The 20,005-nt window shown below is 52.8% G+C and overlaps 1 protein-coding gene across 1 annotated transcript in view; it reads right to left on the minus strand.

Annotated features, from left to right (window-relative positions):
* The window catches only part of LOC145417526 (tryptase-like), a 386,101-nt gene extending 371,712 nt beyond the window's left edge, over nt 1–14,389 (minus strand). Inside the window, exons 1-2 of the mRNA XM_080286235.1 lie at nt 14,303–14,389; nt 14,186–14,194 (exon numbers count right to left, since the gene is read on the minus strand). Coding sequence (XP_080142361.1) covers nt 14,186–14,194; nt 14,303–14,389 — 96 coding nt within the window. The remainder of the gene's footprint in view (nt 1–14,185; nt 14,195–14,302) is intronic.
* Nucleotides 14,390–20,005: the final 5,616 nt, after the last annotated feature.

The following is a 20,005-nucleotide window of genomic DNA, read 5'->3' on the forward strand; positions in this document are numbered from 1 at the left end:
GTCTCTAGAAAGGAAACCCCGGGAGAATTTCCTCCGGGCGCACGAGACGATCATGTGATTCACCCATGCAGAAGCGTGGGTCCAGCCCGGCACGCCCAATACCTTCAGGCCATTGTCTGTCTCGGTCGAGGGTGGGTGTGCGGTCCGGCTCGCTTGCTGGGTTTTGTCCATAAATCGCATTTCGGGAGAATTTCTCCCAGAGTTTCCGTTAACGTGTGTTGTGCTGCCAATGTCAACTCCTTCATCATACACAGCAAGAATGTGGCGTGAGCCGCAAGAACTTCATGCTGAAAGTGGGGAAGGCACTAATCACTCCCTGGGCACAGTCACGGCTGCGTTCACCTTCCCTGCCCCGCTCCCTGACACCTCGATCACCACTGTCTGTGACATACCGTCACTGGGCAGTGCTGCCCAGTAATGTTTCAGTGATGTTTTGGTGTCATTTCAAGCATAGTTTGCCATAGTAAAAGTGTGGAAAACAATAAATAACAAAAATAACCATTATTTGCCTATTGAAAAAATACCCTTTTTTCGTGTGTCTCCCATACAGTTTGTAGCTGAGGTAGAGGGGTGGAACCCAGCCAGGGTATGCTCGCACGACCAAAGACTGCTCACACCACCAGGGAAGTCAATCGGTCCAGTAGTTTATTTTTTTTTATGAATATTTGTGTAGAGTCATATACAAAATATTCCACTTTTTAGTTACTTTTTTTAAATTTAAATATCATTAATAATTTAAGGTACAAACTAGATTTAAAGTAGGTTAAATGAAAGAGGAAGAGCTCTATTTTCGTTGTATATCTTCAAAATAAAATAATTTTGTACATAAGTATTTTTTTTTTATTTTTCAAAACCAGGAGAAATTCTCCCGGGGTTTCTGTTAACGTTACTGAAATACAGGGTTTCCTTTCTAGGGTAACATATCTCATCAACTTATCAAACAGAAAAGTATATATATATATATATATATATATATATATATATATATATATATTGTAATGCTAGGTGAAAAAGGCCCGACTCCTCGGTCCTAAAGCACCTAACGTGTAGCGGGGTCCTCTTTCGAGACCGGAGTTTGGTGCAATGAAAGAGAGGCCGGACACAAAAACTTCAGGCAATAACCTTTTACACGTGTATTACCACAGTCAGACACAGGACAAAAGCAGCAGATATTACAACACAATATATGACACAGAAATAAAACCTTAACTAGGATATTAGTATGTCACAGGATACTGGCTTAACTAATACTGTTGCCAATACAGAAAGTCTAGTGAACAGGTGGACAGGCCCTACAGGGAACACGGGCGCGCGTGGGAGTGCGGGGAGAGAGAGTTCACACGGGGGAGGGAGGGGGGAAGGACTCGTGACGGGCCGGAACAGAGTTATGGTAATATTGGGAGAGGGTAAGTATTATTAATTCAAACTTAGCATCACCTGATAGCAAAGGGGTTTTGACATTTGAGTCTATCTCTTGTTTATGTTACGTTAGCTGTTGGGAAGAGATTCTTTAGGAAGCGAGGGAGCAGAGGGACACTGGATATTCACTGTGTTTACGGTAGTATAAACGGGAGGATATTCTCACTTTCTCTATTGTTTTCTGGTAACAAGGGACATGGGTATATTTTCACTACAGAGGATTCCCCGGGTGAAGAGTCTTACTTGTTTTTGTACAAGGGCGTCACTTGTGAGTCGGTTTCCTCAGAACTCACTCGCTATACTCGTTCTTACTCATTCACCCGTGATTTCACTCACCCCGATATTTGACATACATTAAGTCACTGTATCACTGTAACCTGTTTTCTAGGGCAACGTCACACTTAACATAATTTCACTTCCCTAGTTCTGGGGCAATACCACACTTAACATAATTCACTCGTGTCGTGGGGGCGGCGGGGAGACACGCCGGCGTCTACTCTGCCGGACTAGGGGCACCGCCATGCGGGGGCGTGCCGAGAGGGCACGGGACGGCTCGCAGGGGCGTCCTCTCGCGTCCAGGGCTGCACGTGGCGCAGGAGCCCGCAGTCTCTGGGCTAGGTTTAGGGGTGTGACCCTCAGGGCTGGGGCCAAACAGGTCCAGAAATCTCTGGCTCAGGTTTCGGCCGGAGGTGGAGGTCTTACGCCGTCTCTTGGGCATGGAGAGGTCATGCCCGGGTGTCCTGGAGAGGGCCTGGAGGGACTGAGGACTGCGGTCCCCAGAATCGAGGGGCGCTGTCAGGGAGGGGCTGCGGCACCGTCCTGCACTAGGATCCGTCAGGTGGGTCTTCTCCTGGGCCAAGCGTAGAGACCGGAGGCCAGGGGAAGCCATTAGGCCTCACAGAGTCTCTCTGTTGCTGGAGAGCTGGGTACCTGCCTCACGCAGGGGCGATGACAACACCTCCTTTTGGCCGTGGGGCCCGACAATTGGCCGTGGCTGCCCAGGGGCGCAATTAGGGCGCCAAGGCCCAGCAATTGGCCGTGGCCTGTGTGGGGGAGTCAGTGCGCCTCTGGTCACCTCTTGAGCGACAGTAGGCCGTCCTCTTCTGCAGGAGGGGGGAGCGGCAGTAGGCCGTCTCAGGGGCAGTGCCTTCGGAGCTGCAATTGGCCGTTTCCTTCGGCAAGAGGGAAGAGCAGCAATCGGCCGTCTCAGGGGCAGCACCTTCAGAGCGGCAGTAGGCCGTCTCCTTTGGCAGGAGGGAGGAGAGGCAATTGGCCGTCTCAGGGGCAGCACCTTCAGAGCGGCAGTAGGCCGCCTCCTTCAGCAGGAGGGAGGAGCGGCAATCGGCCGTCTCAGGGGCAGCACCTTCAGAGCGGCAGTAGGCCATCTCCTTTGGCAGGAGGGATGAGCAGCAATAGGCTGTCTCAAGGGCAGTGCCTTCAGAGCGACAGTAGGCTGTCTCCTCCAGCAGGAGGGATGAGCAGCAATAGGCCATCTCAGGGGCAGTGCCTTCAGAGTGGCAATAGGCCGTCTCCTTCGGCAGGAGGGAGGAGCAGCAGTAGGCCGTCTCCTTGGGCAGAAGAGAAGAGCGGCAGTAGGCCGTCTTGAGGGAAACACCTTCAGTGCAACGCTTGGCCGACTGATAAAGGCGGGAGCGGCAATTGGCCGTCTCCAGAGGGGCGCTGTCAGGAACTGAGATATCAGCTCCACCCCGGGCTGATCCGGCAATCCCATTCCCCAAAGGTAGTGTCCTCCTCCTGCTAGGGTGGCGGTGCGACGGTTGGGTGTTGTAAGGGCGCACGCCCCGGGCTGCCTTATGTCATTGTCGCATCGGATCCCCTATACTCCTTTCGCAACAAGAAGTCCGTTCAGGGTGTGGCAGAAGTTGGAATTTCCCCGAGTGCGACGTGCCAATTTGACCACCAATTATCGATTTATCACTCTGCCTCCCTACCTACCCCCATCCCACCTGTGTCTCCCTCCCTCCCTCCCTCTCTCTCTCTCTCTCTCTCTCTCTCTCTATATATATATATATATATATATATATATATATATATATATTGTATATATTTATTATTTATTTTCAACTTTGTTTCTGTAATGCTAGGTGAAATTAAGCTCGATTTCTCGTTCCTATTACACCTAACGTGGAGCGGGGTCCTCTTTCGAGACCGGAGCTTAGTGCAATAAAGAGAGGCAGGACACAAAAACTCTAGGCAACAACCTTTACACGTATATTACCACAATCAGACACAGAACAAATCAGCAGATATTACAGCACAATACATAGCAATATAAAACCTTGTCTAGGATATGTGTATCTCGCAGGATACTTGCTTCTCTGATAGTAATGACAACACAATCAATCCGAGTGTATCAAGAGTGCAGTAAATATAGGCGCGCGCGGGGGCGCGGGAGGGGGTTGAGTCTCACGAGGAGGAGATAGGGGAGGTGCGGGGAGTGACTTGTGATGGCTAGGGGAAAGTTATGGTAATACTGGAGAGCGGCAGATATTAGCCGTGAAGTTTATGTGGTTTCCACTAGCCAAGGGACTTTGGCAATTGATTTTATTCTTGATTCACACTTACTCGGGATATTGGAGTGAGAGAGGGTGATAAACAAGATTTATGGGTAGCGTGGGGGAGGGAGAGAATACCATTAATACTCCCTTTCACCATATTCCTTCACAGTAATGGGGATATGTCTTTATAGGGGATTCTCCAGGCGGCACAGGGTTACCAGTTGTATAACAGGGATGTCACTCATAGTCATAGTTCATCAGATCTTGTTCCACACACTCGTTCTTTAGCTTCTCACTGTGATCTTATTTACCCCGATATTCACTATATGAAATCACTGCACAATAATTATATTAGGGGAAATCACACTTAACCTAAATCACTCGTGCTACAGTATCACACGTATTCATCAGGGGGATAGGCAGGAACATGTCGGCGATCCTGCCGGGCTAGGGGCACCGCCAATGCGAGGCGTGCCTAGAGGGCACAGGATAACTCGTAAGGGCGTCCTCTCGCGTCCTGGGCTACCCGTGACTTCTGGGCTGGGCTCAGGCGTGTGGCCCTTGGGACTGGGGCCGAATAGCTCCAGGAACCTCTGTGATAAGTCCCGGCCTGTCGTGAGGGCCTTACGGCGTCGTGGGGGCGTAGGGAGATCGCGCCCGGGTGTCCTGGGGAGAACCGAGAGAGACTGTGGGCTGCAGTCTCCAGCGTCTAGGGGCGCCGACAGAGGAGGGCTGCGGCAGTGACTTCCACTGGGGTCCGTCAGGTGCGTCTGCTCTAGAGCCAGACGTAGGGAACAGAGACCAGGGGAGGCTGTGAGGCCTGTCTGGGTCACTCTGGGACAGGAAGCCTGGGCTCTAGTCTCCTGCCATAGGGACGTCTCTCTCCTTACCTCTCTGCACACCCTTGGAGCGACAATAGATCGTCTCACGAGGAAGGGAGCGACAATAGATCATCTCTACCAAGACACTCTCGGAGCGACCATAGATCGTCTCACGAGGATGGGAGCGACCATAGATCGTCTCATGAGGATGGGAGCGACCATAGATCGTCTCTACCGGAGCACTTTCGGAGCGACCATAGATCGTCTCACGAGGATGGGAGCGACCATAGATCGTCTTTACTGGAGCACTTTCGGAGTGACCATGGATCGTCTCACGAGGGTGGGAGCGACAATAGATCGTCTCTACCGGAACACTTTCGGAGCGACCATAGATCGTCTCACGAGGATGGGAGCGACCATAGATCGTCTCTACTGGAGCACTTTCGGAGTGACCATGGATCGTCTCACGAGGGTGGGAGCGACAATAGATCGTCTCTACCGGAACACTTTCGGAGCGACCAGAGATCGTCTCATGAGGATGGGAGCGACCATAGATCGTCTCTACTGGAGCACTTTCGGAGCGACCATAGATCGTCTCACGAGGATGGGAGCGACCATAGATCGTCTCACGAGGATGGGAGCGACCATAGATCGTCTCACGAGGATGGGAGCGACCATAGATCGTCTCACGAGGATGGGAGCGACCATAGATCGTCTCACGAGGATGGGAGCGATCATAGATCATCTCTACCAGAGGGGCGCCGTCTGGAGTGTCTTTTACAACTCCACCCATAGCTGACTCAACAATTCCACTCCGTGAAGGTAGTGTTCTTCTCCTACGGCGGCGACGGCGTGGTGGCTGCATGATACATGGGCGCACAGCCCGGGCTGACATATGTCGCTGTTGCCGGGAGTGGTGGTGACTGGTGGCGGCTACCCCGTGGGGTCCGTGTGGGGGTGTCGGCGCATCCTCGGGCATACTGAGGAGTGTTTGGCTTGCCCTGTCGTCGGGGGTACTATGGTATATTCCGGGGGCACTGTTCTTTAAGTCACGCATTTCAGTTTCCACACCACCTATGAGGTAAAAATCTAGGCGCGTTTTATTTTTCAGAGGTTTCCCATGTAGGCCTAATCCTCTCTCTGATCTTTAATCATAATCTTCTTCGTCATCAGAACTTTCTGTTATATTGACGAGAGAGAGAGAGAGAGAGAGAGAGAGAGAGAGAGAGAGAGAAACAGGTGGGATGGGGGTAGGTAGGGAGACAGAGTGATAATCCGATAATTGGTGGTCAAATTGGCAACTCTACGGCGTGGCAACATGGGAAAAAAGCGCTGCCACGTGTCATAGAATTAATTCAAATCGTTGTTATAATTCTAAAAAGTGATACTCAGTATACTATATAGCTTCCTTTACTATATACAGAATATAAAAAACAGTTTCAAATAGCAGATAGATGGGAAATAAGAGAGAGGGATGTACTACGGTTGATTTGGCAGAATAGCTAAAGGTGATTCACCAGGTGGGCCTCACCCTGAACGGACTTCTTGCGGTGAAAGGACTATAGTGTGGATCCAGCTACTCCGTGGGGTCCGGGTAGGGATGTCGGTGTGTTTCTGGGGGCACTACGCTGTTCTCCTCTCACCTTGTTTTCGGGGACACTATCTTGTAAGCAACGCATCTCATATGTATTATAAATATATATATATATATATATATATATATATATATATATATATATATATATATATATATATATATATATATATATATATATTGAAATGCTAGGTGAAAAAGGCCCGACTCCTCAGTCCTAAAACACCTAACGTGTAGCGGGGTCCTCTTTCGTGACCGGAGCTTAATGCAATGAGAGGCACGACACAAAAACTCTAGGCAATAACCTTTTACACGTATATTCCCACAGCCAGACACAGGACAAAATACAGATATTACAACACGAATAGTGACACAGAAATAAAACCTTACTTAGGATATTAGTATCTCGCAGGATACTGACTTAACCACTACGGTTGCCAATACAGAAAGTCTAGTGACCAGGTGTACAGGGAACACGGGCGGCGTGAGAGCGCGAGAGGGTGAGTTCACACGGGGGCGGGGAGGGGAAGGACTCGTGATGAGCCGGAACAGAGTTATAGTAATATTGGGAAAGGATACGTCTTTCTAATTTACTCTTAGTATCACTTGATAGAGAAAGGGTTTTGACATTTGATCTATCTAAAATGCCCGCCGCCGAACCACCCACCCCGCCACCCCCCACCCCACCACCGGGCCACCGCAACACCACCACCCCAGGAAGACACAACGGGGGGGCTAGTGACCCAGGGCAAGAGGGTTACCTGTCCACTACTGACCTGCGCCCCTTTTCCCTGCAACTGCCACGACACCAGGTGAACAAGGATCGGCAACGACCTTGCAGACAGGACAACCATCGTCAGCAGTGGGGTGGGACTGAACAGGTTTCAGTCCTAAGTAACGTTTTGGCGATGGCCATAGTTACCCCCTCAAGGGCAAGAGGCCCAGCAGTGTGCACAGAGGTGTCAGTGCCCTCAGCCACTTCCAGGGCAAGAGTACCTTTAGTGAGCACAGTGTCAGTGCCCTCAGCCACGTCCAGGGCAGGAGGCCCAGTAGTGTGCACAGAGGTGTCAGTGCCCTCAGCCACTTCCAGGGCAAGAGGCCCTTTAGTGAGCACAGCGGTGTCAGTGCCCTCAGCCACGTCCAGGGCAAGAGGCCCTTTAGTGTGCACAGAGGTGTCAGTGCCCTCAGCCACTTTCAGGGCAGGAGACGCAGTAGTGTGCACAGAGGTGTCAGTGCCGTCAGCCACTTTCAGGGTAAGAGGCCCTTTAGTGAGCACAGAGGCGTCAGTACCCTCAGCCACGTCCAGGGCAGAAGGCTCTTTAGTGAGCACCGAGGTGTTAGTACCCTCAGCCACTCCAAGGGCAGGAGGCCCTAGCAGACAGCTAAAAGTGGGTCCCATGGTAAAAAGACCTGGAGCCGCGGCTGTGACAGACCCAGGAGAGAGAGTCGCCTCTGTGTTTCCCTCCCTGTATGTAGGAGAGGACATGGTCTTCGTGTATACTCAGCCTACCGCGATCCCCTGTGGGAACGGCTCGGCACCACCCGGGAGTGTTGCCTCGGAGGTGTCACCAGAGTGGAGGCAAAGTCCGAGACCGGACCTGCCTCCCACTCCTGGGAAATCTCTGTCCTTTGCAGGCACCAGCAGGAGACAAGGCCGCAGTCCAACCCTGACGACGCGTCCCCTGGCAGACGACCGCACCCCTAGTACCCCCAGGCGAGCCCAGCAGACTACAGGCGAGGGCAACCCCGACTCCCTCACCCCGCGGAGCCGCTGATGCAAGGCCCGCCTCCTCCAGCTGTTTGGCCCCAGTCCCGAGGGCCACCTCTCAGGTCGAGGCCCCCAGACAGGAGGGCCTCCCTGCACCCCACCGACGAGACCCCGAGGTAAGGGCCTCCCTTGAGGTCGAAGCCCCCAGACATGAGGGTCTCCCTGCACCTCACCGACGGCCCGGACCCGGACAGTGACTCTCCCGCGGGTAGTGTGTTACCCGTTACAGGCAGAATCCCCCTGAGGTCCTCCCCTCGAACAGTGACAGAGTGAAACAACCCAGGAAGCACGGGTAAATATATGACGCCCCTTATACCGAAAATAAGCCAGGGGTAGAGGAACAGTGAACAGTGACTGAGTGTGATCCATACAAAACCAGTGACTACTGTTATTAACCCAAAAGAATTACATACCCAGCAGAGTAGAAAATATTTAATCATAGGAAGAAGAGTAATTGCAGCTGCCCAGAATAAAAGAACTTTCCGTAATTGTGAATGACGATCAGGGTGCGCGGGAGAATCAAAAGCCTGTGTAAAGTGTCGCCGCGACCAGGTAACAGTGTCGAGTGTTGTGATCCGCACCGTGTCTTCGTTATAGTAATATTCCCCCCACGGACTCTTAACCTTGTTTATTCCCCTTATTATCAAGTGTATATATATTTTGGGTTTTAATGAAATACGGGTATCTCCATATATATATATAACTAAAGACATTGGTATACATGTATCATATCGTGTGTTAAGTACAACTGTATTTTGTGCTATCAAAGTCTACTGTGTCCCTGTATCCTGTATCTTAAATATCACTCTGTATCATATTGTAACGGTTTTAGAATTAAGACAATAGATGTGTTAAGGTATACTACCTAGTTTTTATGTCCTGTTCCTTTGTTGGTGCTTTACTTCCGGTCCGGAAAGAGGACCCCGCTCAGTTGCTAGTGTTTTTAGGACGAGGAGTCGACCTAAAAACACTCAGCATAACACTGGTGGCAAGCGGTGGTTCTGGATCCGAGTAAAAGCACGGAGGAACGAAAAAGGAAACTTGCACAATGGCAGCCAAACCGCACATTCAATTGCCGAAATTCAACCCGGACCAATGTGACATTGATGTGTATTTAGATATGATTAAACCCCTCTTAGACATGAGGTTTGACTTGGACAAGGAAAAAATTGCGGTCACACTACCTAACCTGGGAAAAATAATCGCCACTGTCGCACCAAAAGTCGTCCCAGAACTGACATGGGACCAGTTCACGCAAATTGTGAGACAGGCTTTCATGCCTTCCATGGGCAGAGTTGTTGCTCTCTCGCAGCTCGACGCCCTCACCTACGACGGTAACCTAGACGACACTTTCATCCAGGCTCGGCGCCTCGTCAGTGCCACTTATCCCAAGGCAGCAATGAATACTCGGGATACTCACACATTTAATGCTCTGCTGAGGATTCTCCCTAGCACAGTCAGGGAGCACTTCTCTATCTATGATCCCTCAGGGAAAATGGATCAGGACCTGCAACTCGTCAGACATCTCCTCGCCGCCCGTCCCACACCACAACACCTTCACGCAGTGACAAGATTCCCCACAAGTCACAACCCTCCACCAGAACCTAAGCCGCCGCCTCACCAGCCGCCTACAGATCCGCCTCCTACTGTGCCCAGGGCTTACCCACAAAAGAAGCTCCCAAACCCCAGGGAACAAGGCAACTTGATTACCATAAACCCTTGGGAATTCACGGCCTGCAGTCGCACCTGCCCCCTGCACGACGTAAGAGAGCAACTCAAGGCAAGCAGGCGCAGGAATTTCCACCAGGGGCGTAAGAAAGTCTCCTCGTTAGACGCCGCCGCCCAGGAAGATGACGCGCCGCCACTACTCTACCCAGGACCGGACGACGACGAACATGACGATCACACCCAACCTCAGCAGATGGATTTTTAGGCCCGCCCCTGCACCTCCCCACGGTGGCGGGGGCCACCTCACACAACTAGAGACCCCCAGTCTACAACAAGATTTTGCTAAACGGGGTCAAGGCAAGACTACTGGTGGATAAGGGAGCAGCCGGGTCATGCCTCTACTCCCATTTCTACTCCCGCCACACCTCAGCATTCAGCCCACTCCTCCCCACCTCAACCAACCTCATAGATGCGGGGGATGGCTCCCTACCCATCCGTGGGGAAACCCGGGCCCTACAAACCAGCACTCACCAACGAGTCTCTATCAACCACCCATGCATCATATTGATTCTACATGTAATCAATATGATGGATATCTTGGGCTGGACCTCCTTCAGAAACTCCACGCGACCATCGATTGTCATCAGCGTCGCCTCCACTTCAGTCCAGCCCGCCCCAACCAAGCATCCATCAACAAGGAAAAAAAAAAACAACGAAGGAAAACGAAAAACAACACCACCACCCCCACACCACCCACACCCCCACACCCCCACAACGCTCACCTGCCCCAACCCACCTGTACATGTAACCCCACCCCAGCCTCATTCAATGCCTCACTTCATCCCCCTCCATCCCCATCTCCCATTCCACCCCTACTACCCCCCTCTCCATCCTTCCCTGCCACTATCGCTTCCACTATTACCATTCCACCTCACCACAAAGCTTGGGTGACACTCAACAGACCCTCAGGTACATTAGTCCTATTCTCACCATCCATACCCACCGGACCCCTATCATCATGTCTAGTTTCCCCCACTTTCCTTTCCCCCCCACGCCCACCAAGTCCGTATCGCAAACCTCGCCACAACACCTTTAACTCTGCCACGAGGACTCATCATTGGCGATACAGAAGAAGCAGAACCGTGCTCAGCACCACCCCCCAGTCACCCCACCCTCCCCAACCTACCATCACATCTATCCCCTTCCCAAACAGTCTCCAACAACTACTCCTGGACTTTCAGGACCTATTCTCCGCCGGCCCAACCGATCTTGGCCACACCACCTATCTCAGCCACGAGATTCATACTACAGGACCTCCCATTCGCCAACCATCACGCCGAAAAAAAACCAAACAACGGGCAGAAGAAGACCGGCAGGTCCAGGATATGCTCGATGCCGGTGTCATCTCAAACTCCACTAGCCCATGGTCCTCACCTGTGGTACTCGTGCGATAGAAGGACGGAACCATGCGTTTCTGCGTCGATTACCGCAGAGTGAACGACGTTACAATCAAAGACGCTACACCACTACCCAGGATCGACGACTCTCTAGACTTCCTCCACGGATCGACATGGTTCTCTACCCTAGACCTGCAATCAGGCTATTGGCAAGTCCCAGTCTACCCCGATGACAAACACAAAACCGCCTTCTCAACATCAAATGGGAAGCTCTATGAATTTAACGTCCTCCCCTTTGGACTCTGCAACGCCCCCACCACATTTTCCCGCCTCATGGAATCTGTTCTGAGCGGACTCACCTGGGAAACCTGTTTGGCTTACCTAGACGACGTCATCGTCTTCAGCCACACCTGGGCCGACCACCTCCACCGCCTCAAACAGGTATTCCAGCGTATATGCCAGGCCGGGCTCAAACTAAAACCCACAAAATGTGTTTTAGCAGAATGCTCAGTCTCCTTCCTCGGACACCTGATCAATGCCGAGGGCATCTCTCCTGACTCCGACAAGCTGCGTGCAATCGCCGACATCCCCCTACCTCGTGATGTGCACGAAACCAGAGCTTTCCTAGGTTTAACCTCCTATTACCGGCGTTTCGTGAAAGGTTTTGGAGACATCGCCAAACCTTTGCATGACCTCATCAAGAAAGGAGAACCTTTCGTCTGGACAGAACCCAGAAAGAACGCATTCACCACCCTCAAATCCAAACTGACCTCCGCCCCAGTTGTCGCCTTCCCAGACTACAACCTGCCTTTCTGTCTATATACCAACGTCTCACTCCTTGCCATAGGGGCTGTCCTTGCCCAAGTCCAAGACGGCCACGAGCATATCATCGCCTGTGCCAGCCTTACCTTAAACCCTGCGGAGAGAAGTTACGCGGCCACCAAACGTGAATGAATGCCTAGGAATTATCTGGTCACTTGATTACTTCTGCTCGTACATCTCAGGCACCCATGTGATTATCATTACCGATCACCAATCCCTACAGTGGTTACGCCAGTCCAACACCACCAACGAGCAACTCATACGATGGCGAGAAGCTCTCGAGGAATACGACTTTGAGATAGCATACCATCCAGGCAAGCTCCACACAAACGCCGACGCCCTTTCCCAATTACCCATCAACGCCATCTCAGGAGAACCGGACCTTATCCAAATGTGGCACAATAAGGAACGCCCTACCTGGATCCCGCCAAACACTGTCAACAAACTCCACCTGCACAGCGAACACCTGTTCGACCCCAATGGCCACATCGTCCTAAGCCCCACCACCACCCACGACACCATGCTGCACCTTCACGCCAACAATGGCATTCACCTGGGCACTAAGAAACTCGTACAAGTTTTCAGTGACATGTACTGGACACCAAACCCCTCCACCATCGCCAAAAACATTATACAATCCTGCCGCGCTTGTGGTTTAGGGAAAGACATCACCCGCACACCCGGCCCCTCAGGAAAAATAACAGCAACAAAACCCCGGCAACTACTTTCCCTCGACATTGTCGGCCCCCTCACACCCAAAACAGGGTACAAATACATAATCACCTTCGTGGATGTCTATTCCAAATTCATCATCGCATGCCCTGCAAAAGATCACAGTGCAGTATCCGTTGCTGATGCCTTAACTCGCCACGTATTCCCATATTTTGGCATTCCCCAGGCCTTGCACTCGGACAATGCACCAGAGTTCACGGGAAAAGTCTGGCAAGAGTTAGCAAAAATAATCGGGTTCCACATCTCCCACTCATCCCCCTACTGGCCCCAAGGCAACAGCATCTGTGAAAGAAGTCATCGCTCCCTCCTCAATCAGGTCCGCACTCGCATCATGCAAACAGGGAATGAAGATTGGCCTGCCCATGTCAAGATAGTACAATGGGGCCTAAACACATGCCCACGAGAAGACGGCATAACACCACACGAACGAGTCTTCGGGGAAACCCCGCTTCTCCTACCCCTCCGCCACCACCTCCAGCCACCCACCCCGCCCTCCACTACTGACCCTCTCCATCACCTCAAACGCCGCCTCCACCACCTACAAACACAACAGGACCTTACGCCCGACACCAACCCATACAAACCTGGCCAATCCGTTGTCGTGGCGCACCTCCCTACCCCCAATAAGATCTCACCCCGATTCATTGGCCCCCTTCATCATAACCCGAGTCCCCAACCCCTATCAAGTACTCATAAATCAGCAAGGCCAACAACGCACCTATCGCAATCGCCACATGCAACCATTCCACCCACCGAACAATGACCACCCCCACACCCACGCGCCCCGCACCTCTTCCCGCACACCTGGCCACACAGACATTTCTGAGAATTACCCCCCAGACTCCTACTCTTACTCCTTCTCACCCCCACCCAGCACCTTACCAACAACCACACCACCCCCCATAACACCTGGTCCCGACTCACCACCTCCACCACCCACATCACCACCCCCACCCAGCACCACCACCCACTCACCGCCTCCCACACCCCTCTCTACCACCCATCCTCCTACCACCTCCCACACCACATCGCCTCCACCACCTACCTCACCACCGCCGCCTCATGTCGCCACCTCCTCACACCTCACTTCTCACCCCCCTGCCACCTGCACCCGCACCGCTCCCCTACCTAACCCATCAAACACCCCCCCATCCCCCACGACCATGCCCATTATACACGCCACACCGCACTCCCACCCGCCTCACCCCCCAACAGCCGCACGCCCTCACCACCACCACTTGCACAACCACCCTCACCACCCATACCACCCTCACCACCCACACCCACACTCGCCACCACCACTACCAGATCAGGCCGCCTTTCACGCCCACCATCCAGATACACTCCAACACCACCCCCCAGTGCACGCCTGGCCCAACACCCACCAACACAAACCCCCCCTACCCGAAACACCTCCCCCATCACCCTCCCTCTCCACCAAGCACGATGGAATCCTGCCAAATCTCAATTCCCCAAAGTGAAATGCTCCTCCCACAGACCCATTCCCCATAAAAGCACCAACCCCCCCATCACTGTCCAGCATACAGCTACTGTCTCCCCACCAGGCACCAACCACCACGATGAAGGTTACCAGAGTCCACTGGCTCCCTCTCGACCAACCACCCATCAGGATCCGGGGGACACCCCATCTTCTCCGCCTCCTACACCAGACCGAACATCCATCCTTCATCCGTCTCTCTCTCAACCCCCATCGGGAGCCGAACAACATATTCCACCACTGGGCAAACCTCCTACAACATCTCACCCCGGCCCACAAGACGTTCACCTCCACCACCTACCATCTGCAGTCACGAGGTCGTGAATTTTTCGATACAGACGGTGGTACAATGCCCGCCGCCGATCCACCCACCCCACCATCCAGCGCCCCACCACCGGGCCACCGCCACACCACCACCCCAGGAAGACAACGGGGGGACTAGTGACCCTGGCCAAGAGGGTCACCCATCCACTACTGACCTGCGCCCCTTTTCCTCGCAACTGTCCCGACACCAGGTGAACAAGGATCGGCAATGACCTTGCAGGCGGGACAACCATCGTCAGCAGTGGGGTGGGACTGAACAGGTTTCAGTCCCAAGTAACGTTTTGGCGACGGCCATAGTTGCCCCTTCAAGGGCAGGAGGCCCAGCAGTGTGCACAGAGGTGTCAGTGCCCTCAGCCACTTCCAGGGCAAGAGTCCCTTTAGTGAGCACGGAGGTGTCAGTGCCCTCAGCCACGTCCAGGGCAGGAGGCCCAGTAGTGTGCACAGAGGTGCCAGTGCCCTCAGCCACTTCCAGGGCAAGAGGCCCTTTAGTGAGCACAGAGGTGTCAGTGCCCTCAGCCACGTCCAGGGCAGGAGACCCAGTAGTGTACACAGAGGTGTCAGTGCCCTCAGCCACTTTCAGGGTAAGAGGCCCTTTAGTGAGCACAGAGGCATCAGTACCCTCAGCCACGTCCAGGGCAGGAGGCCCTTTAGTGAGCACCGAGGTGTTAGTACCCTCAGCCACTCCAAGGGCAGGAGGCCCTAGCAGACAGCTAAAAGTGGGTCCAATGGTAAAAAGACCTGGAGCCACGGCTGTGACAGACCCAGGAGAGAGAGTCGCCTCTGTGCTTCCCTCCCTGTATGTAGGAGAGGACATGGTCTCCGTGTATACTCAGCCTACCGCGTTCCCCTGTGGGAACTGCTCGGCACCACCCGGGAGTGTTGCCCCGGAGGTGTCACCAGAGTGGAGGCAAAGTCCGAGACCGGACCTGCCTCCCACTCCTGGGAAATCTCTGTCCTTTGCAGGCACCAGCAGGAGACGAGGCCGCAGTCCAACCCTGACGGCGCGTCCCCTGGCAGACGACCGCACCCCCAGGACCCCCAGGCGAGCCCAGCAGACTACAGGCGAGGGCAACCCCGACTCCCTCACCCCGCCGAGCTGCCGACGCCAGGCCCGCCTCCTCCAGCTGTTTGGCCCCAGTCCCGAGGGCCACCTCTCAGGTTGAGGCCCCCAGACAGGAGGGCCTCCCTGCACCCCACCGACGAGACCCCGAGGTAAGGGCCTCCCTTCAGGTCGAAGCCCCCAGACAGGAGGGTCTCCCTGCACCTCACCGACGGCCCGGACCAGGGCAGTGACTCCCCCGCGGGTAGTGTGTTATCCGTTACAGGCAGAGTCCCCCTGAGGTCCTCCCCTCGAACAGTGACAGAGTGAAACAACCCAGGAAACACGGGTAAATAAGTGACGCCCCTTATACCGAAAATAAGCCAGGGGAAGAGGAACAGTGAACAGTGACAGAGTGTGATCCATACAAAACCAGTGACTACTGTTATTAACCCAAAAGAATTACATACCCAGCAGAGTAGAAAATATTTAATCATAGGAAGAAGAGTAATTGCACCTGCCCAGAATAAAAGAACTTTCCGTAATTGTGAATGACGATCAGGGTGCGCGGGAGAATCAAAAGCCTGTGTAAAGTGTCGCCGTGACCAGGTAACTGTGTCGAGTGTTGTGATCCGCACCCTGTCTTCGTTATAGTAATATTCCCCCCACGGACTCTTAACCTTGTTTATTCCCCTTATTATCAAGTGTATATATATTTTGGGTTTAAATGAAATACGGGTATCTCCATATATATATAACTAAAGATATTGGTATACATTTTTTTTTTTTTTTTTTATGTGTCCGACTCTGGGCATAGGCTTCACAGCCTGCTATCAAGGCCCAGCAGTCCTCCTACATACCATACACCTCTACATGTCACCACTTCGGCGCTAACACCCAACGTCCATATTGAATACATGCTAGGGCTGTCTCATACAGGACTGGTGTATTGGTATTAGCGGGGGTATTTTTACGACATGTCGGCGGGTCTTCTGGTAGATCAGTAAAGCCTGATTTAATGAAATTCAAATCCTTAAACTGTTCCCTGCCCCAGCCGGGATTCGAACCTGGGTCCGTAAGGACATGCATCATATCGTGTGTTAAGTACAACTGTATTTTGTGCTATCAAAGTCTACTCTGTGTCCCTGTATCCTGTATCTTAAATATCACTCTGTATCATATTGTAACGGTTTTAGAATTAAGGCAATAGATGTGTTAAGGTATACTGCCTAGTTTTTATGTCCTGTTCCTTTGTTGGTGCTTTACTTCCGGTCCGGAAAGAGGACCCCGCTCAGTCGCTAGTGTTTTTAGGATGAGGAGTCGACCTAAAAACACTCAGCATAACACTGGTGGCAAGCGGTGGTTCTGGATCCGAGTAAAAGCACGGAGGAACGAAAAAGGAAACTTGCACAATGGCAGCCAAACCGCACATTCAATTGCCGAAATTCAACCCGGACCAATGTGACATTGATGTGTATTTAGATATGATTAAACCCCTCTTAGACATAAGGTTTGACTTGGACAAGGAAAAAATTGCGGTCACACTACCTAACCTGGGAAAAATAATCGCCACTGTCGCACCAAAAGTCGTCCCAGAACTGACATGGGACCAGTTCACGCAAATTGTGAGACAGGCTTTCATGCCTTCCATGGGCAGAGTTGTTGCTCTCTCGCAGCTCGACGCCCTCACCTACGACGGTAACCTAGACGACACTTTCATCCAGGCTCGGCGCCTCGTCAGTGCCACTTATCCCAAGGCAACAATGAATACTCGGGATACTCACACACTTAATGCTCTGCTGAGGATTCTCCCTAGCACAGTCAGGGAGCACTTCTATATCTATGATCCCTCAGGGGAAATGGATCAGGACCTGCAACTCGTCAGACATCTCCTCGCCGCCCGTCCCACACCACAACCCCTTCACGCAGTGACAAGATTCCCCACAAGTCACAACCCTCCACCAAAACCTAAACCGCTGCCTCACCAGCCGCCTACAGATCCGCCTCCTACAGTGCCCAGGGCTTACCCACAAAAGAAGCGCCCAAACCCCAGGGAACAAGGCAACTTGATTACCATAAACCTTGGGAATTCACGGCCTGTAGTCGCACCTGCCCCCTGCACGACGTAAGAGAGCAGCTCAAGGCAAGCAGGCGCAGGAATTTCCACCAGGGGCGTAAGAAAGTCTCCTCGTTAGACGCTGCCGCCCAGGAAGACGACGCGCCGCCACTACTCTACCCAGGACCGGACGACGACGAACACGACGATCACACCCAACCTCAGCAGATGGATTTTTAGGCCCGCCCCCACACCTCCCCACGGTGGCGGGGGCCACCTCACACAACTACAGACCCCCAGTCTACAACAAGATTTGGCTAAACGAGGTCAAGGCAAGACTACTGGTGGATACGGGAGCAGCCAGGTCATGCCTCTACTCCCATTTCTACTCCCGCCACACCTCAGCATTCGGCCCACTCCTCCCCACCTCAACCAACCTCATAGACGCGGGGGATGGCCCCTACCCATCCGTGGGGAACCCCGGGCCCTACAAACCAGCACTCACCAACAAGTCTCTACCAACCACCCATTCATCATATTTGATTCTACATGTAATCAGTATGATGGATATCTTGGGCTGGACCTCCTTCAGAAACTCCATGCGACCATCGATTGTCATCAGCGTCGCCTCCACTTCAGTCCAGCCCGCCCCAACAAAGCATCCATCAATAAGGAAAAAAAAAAAAACAACGAAGGAAAACGGAAAAACACCACCACCACCCACACCCCCACACCCCCACAACGCTCACCCGCCCCAACCCACCTGTACATGTAACCCCACCCCAGCCTCACACAATGCCTCACTTCATCCCCCTCCATCCCTATCTCCCATTCCACCCCTACTACCCACCTCTCCATCCTTCGCTGCCACTATCGCTTCCACTATTACCATTCCACCTCACCACAAAGGTTGGGTGACATGCAACAGACCCTCAGGTACATTAGTCCTTTTCTCACCATCCATACCCACTGGACCCCTATCATCCTGTCTAGTTTCCCCCACTTTCCTCCCCCCCATGCCCACCAAATCCGTATCGCAAACCTCGCCACAACACCTTTAACTCTGCCACGAGGACTCATCCTTGCCAATTCAGAAGAAGCAGAACCGTGCTCAGCACCACCCCCCAATCACCCCACCCTCCCCAACCTACCATCACATCTATCCCCTTCCCAAACAAACAGTCTCCAACAACTACTCCTGGACTTTCAGGACCTATTCTCCGCCAGCCCAACCGATCTTGGCCACACCACCTATCTCAGCCACGAGATTCATACTACAGGACCTCCCATTCGCCAACCATCACGCCGAAAAAAAAAAAAAAACAACGGGCAGAAGAAGACCAGCAGGTCCAGGATATGCTCGATGCCTGTGTCATCTCAAACTCCACTAGCCCATGGTCCTCACCTGTGGTACTCGTGCGATAGAAGGACGGAACCATGCGTTTCTGCGTCGATTACCGCAGAGTGAAAGACGTTACAATCAAAGACGCTACACCACTACCCAGGATCGACGACTCTCTAGACTCCCTCCACTGATCGACATGGTTCTCTACCCTAGACCTGCAATCAGGCTATTGGCAAGTCCCAGTCTACCCTGATGACAAACACAAAACCGCCTTCTCAACATCAAATGGGAAGCATTATGAATTTAACGTCCTTCCCTTTGGACTCTGCAACGCCCCCACCACATTTTCCCGCCTCATGGAATCTATTCTGAGCAGATTCACCTGGGAAACCTGTTTGGCTTACCTAGACGACGTCATCGTCTTCAGCCACACCTGGGCCGACCACCTCCACCACCTCAAACAGGTATTCCAGCGTATACGCCAGGCCGGGCTAAAACTAAAACCCACAAAATGTGTTTTAGCAGAACGCTCAGTCTCCTTCCTCGGACACCTGATCAATGCAGAGGGCATCTCTCCCGACCCCGACAAGCTGCGTGCAATCGCCGACATCCCCCTACCTCGTGATGTGCACGAAACCAGAGCTTTCCTAGGTTTAACCTCCTATTACCGGCGTTTCGTGAAAGCTTTTGGAGACATCGCCAAACCTTTGCATGACCTCACCAAGAAAGGAGAACCTTTCGTCTGGACAGAACCCAGAAAGAACGCATTCACCACCCTCAAATCCAAACTGACCTCCGCCCCAGTTGTCGCCTTCCCAGACTACAACCTGCCTTTCTGTCTATATACCGACGTCTCACTCCTCGCCATAGGGGCTGTCCTTGCCCAAGTCCAAGACGGCCGTGAGCATATCATCGCCTGTGCCAGCCTCACCTTAAACCCTGCGGAGAGAAATTACGCGGCCACCAAACGTGAATGAATGCCTGGGAATTATCTGGTCACTCG

This window comes from Coenobita brevimanus, chromosome 110 (genome assembly GCF_032717465.1).
Source record: "Coenobita brevimanus isolate Jiangsu-jjx chromosome 110, ASM3271746v2, whole genome shotgun sequence".
Classification (NCBI taxonomy): domain Eukaryota; kingdom Metazoa; phylum Arthropoda; class Malacostraca; order Decapoda; family Coenobitidae; genus Coenobita; species Coenobita brevimanus.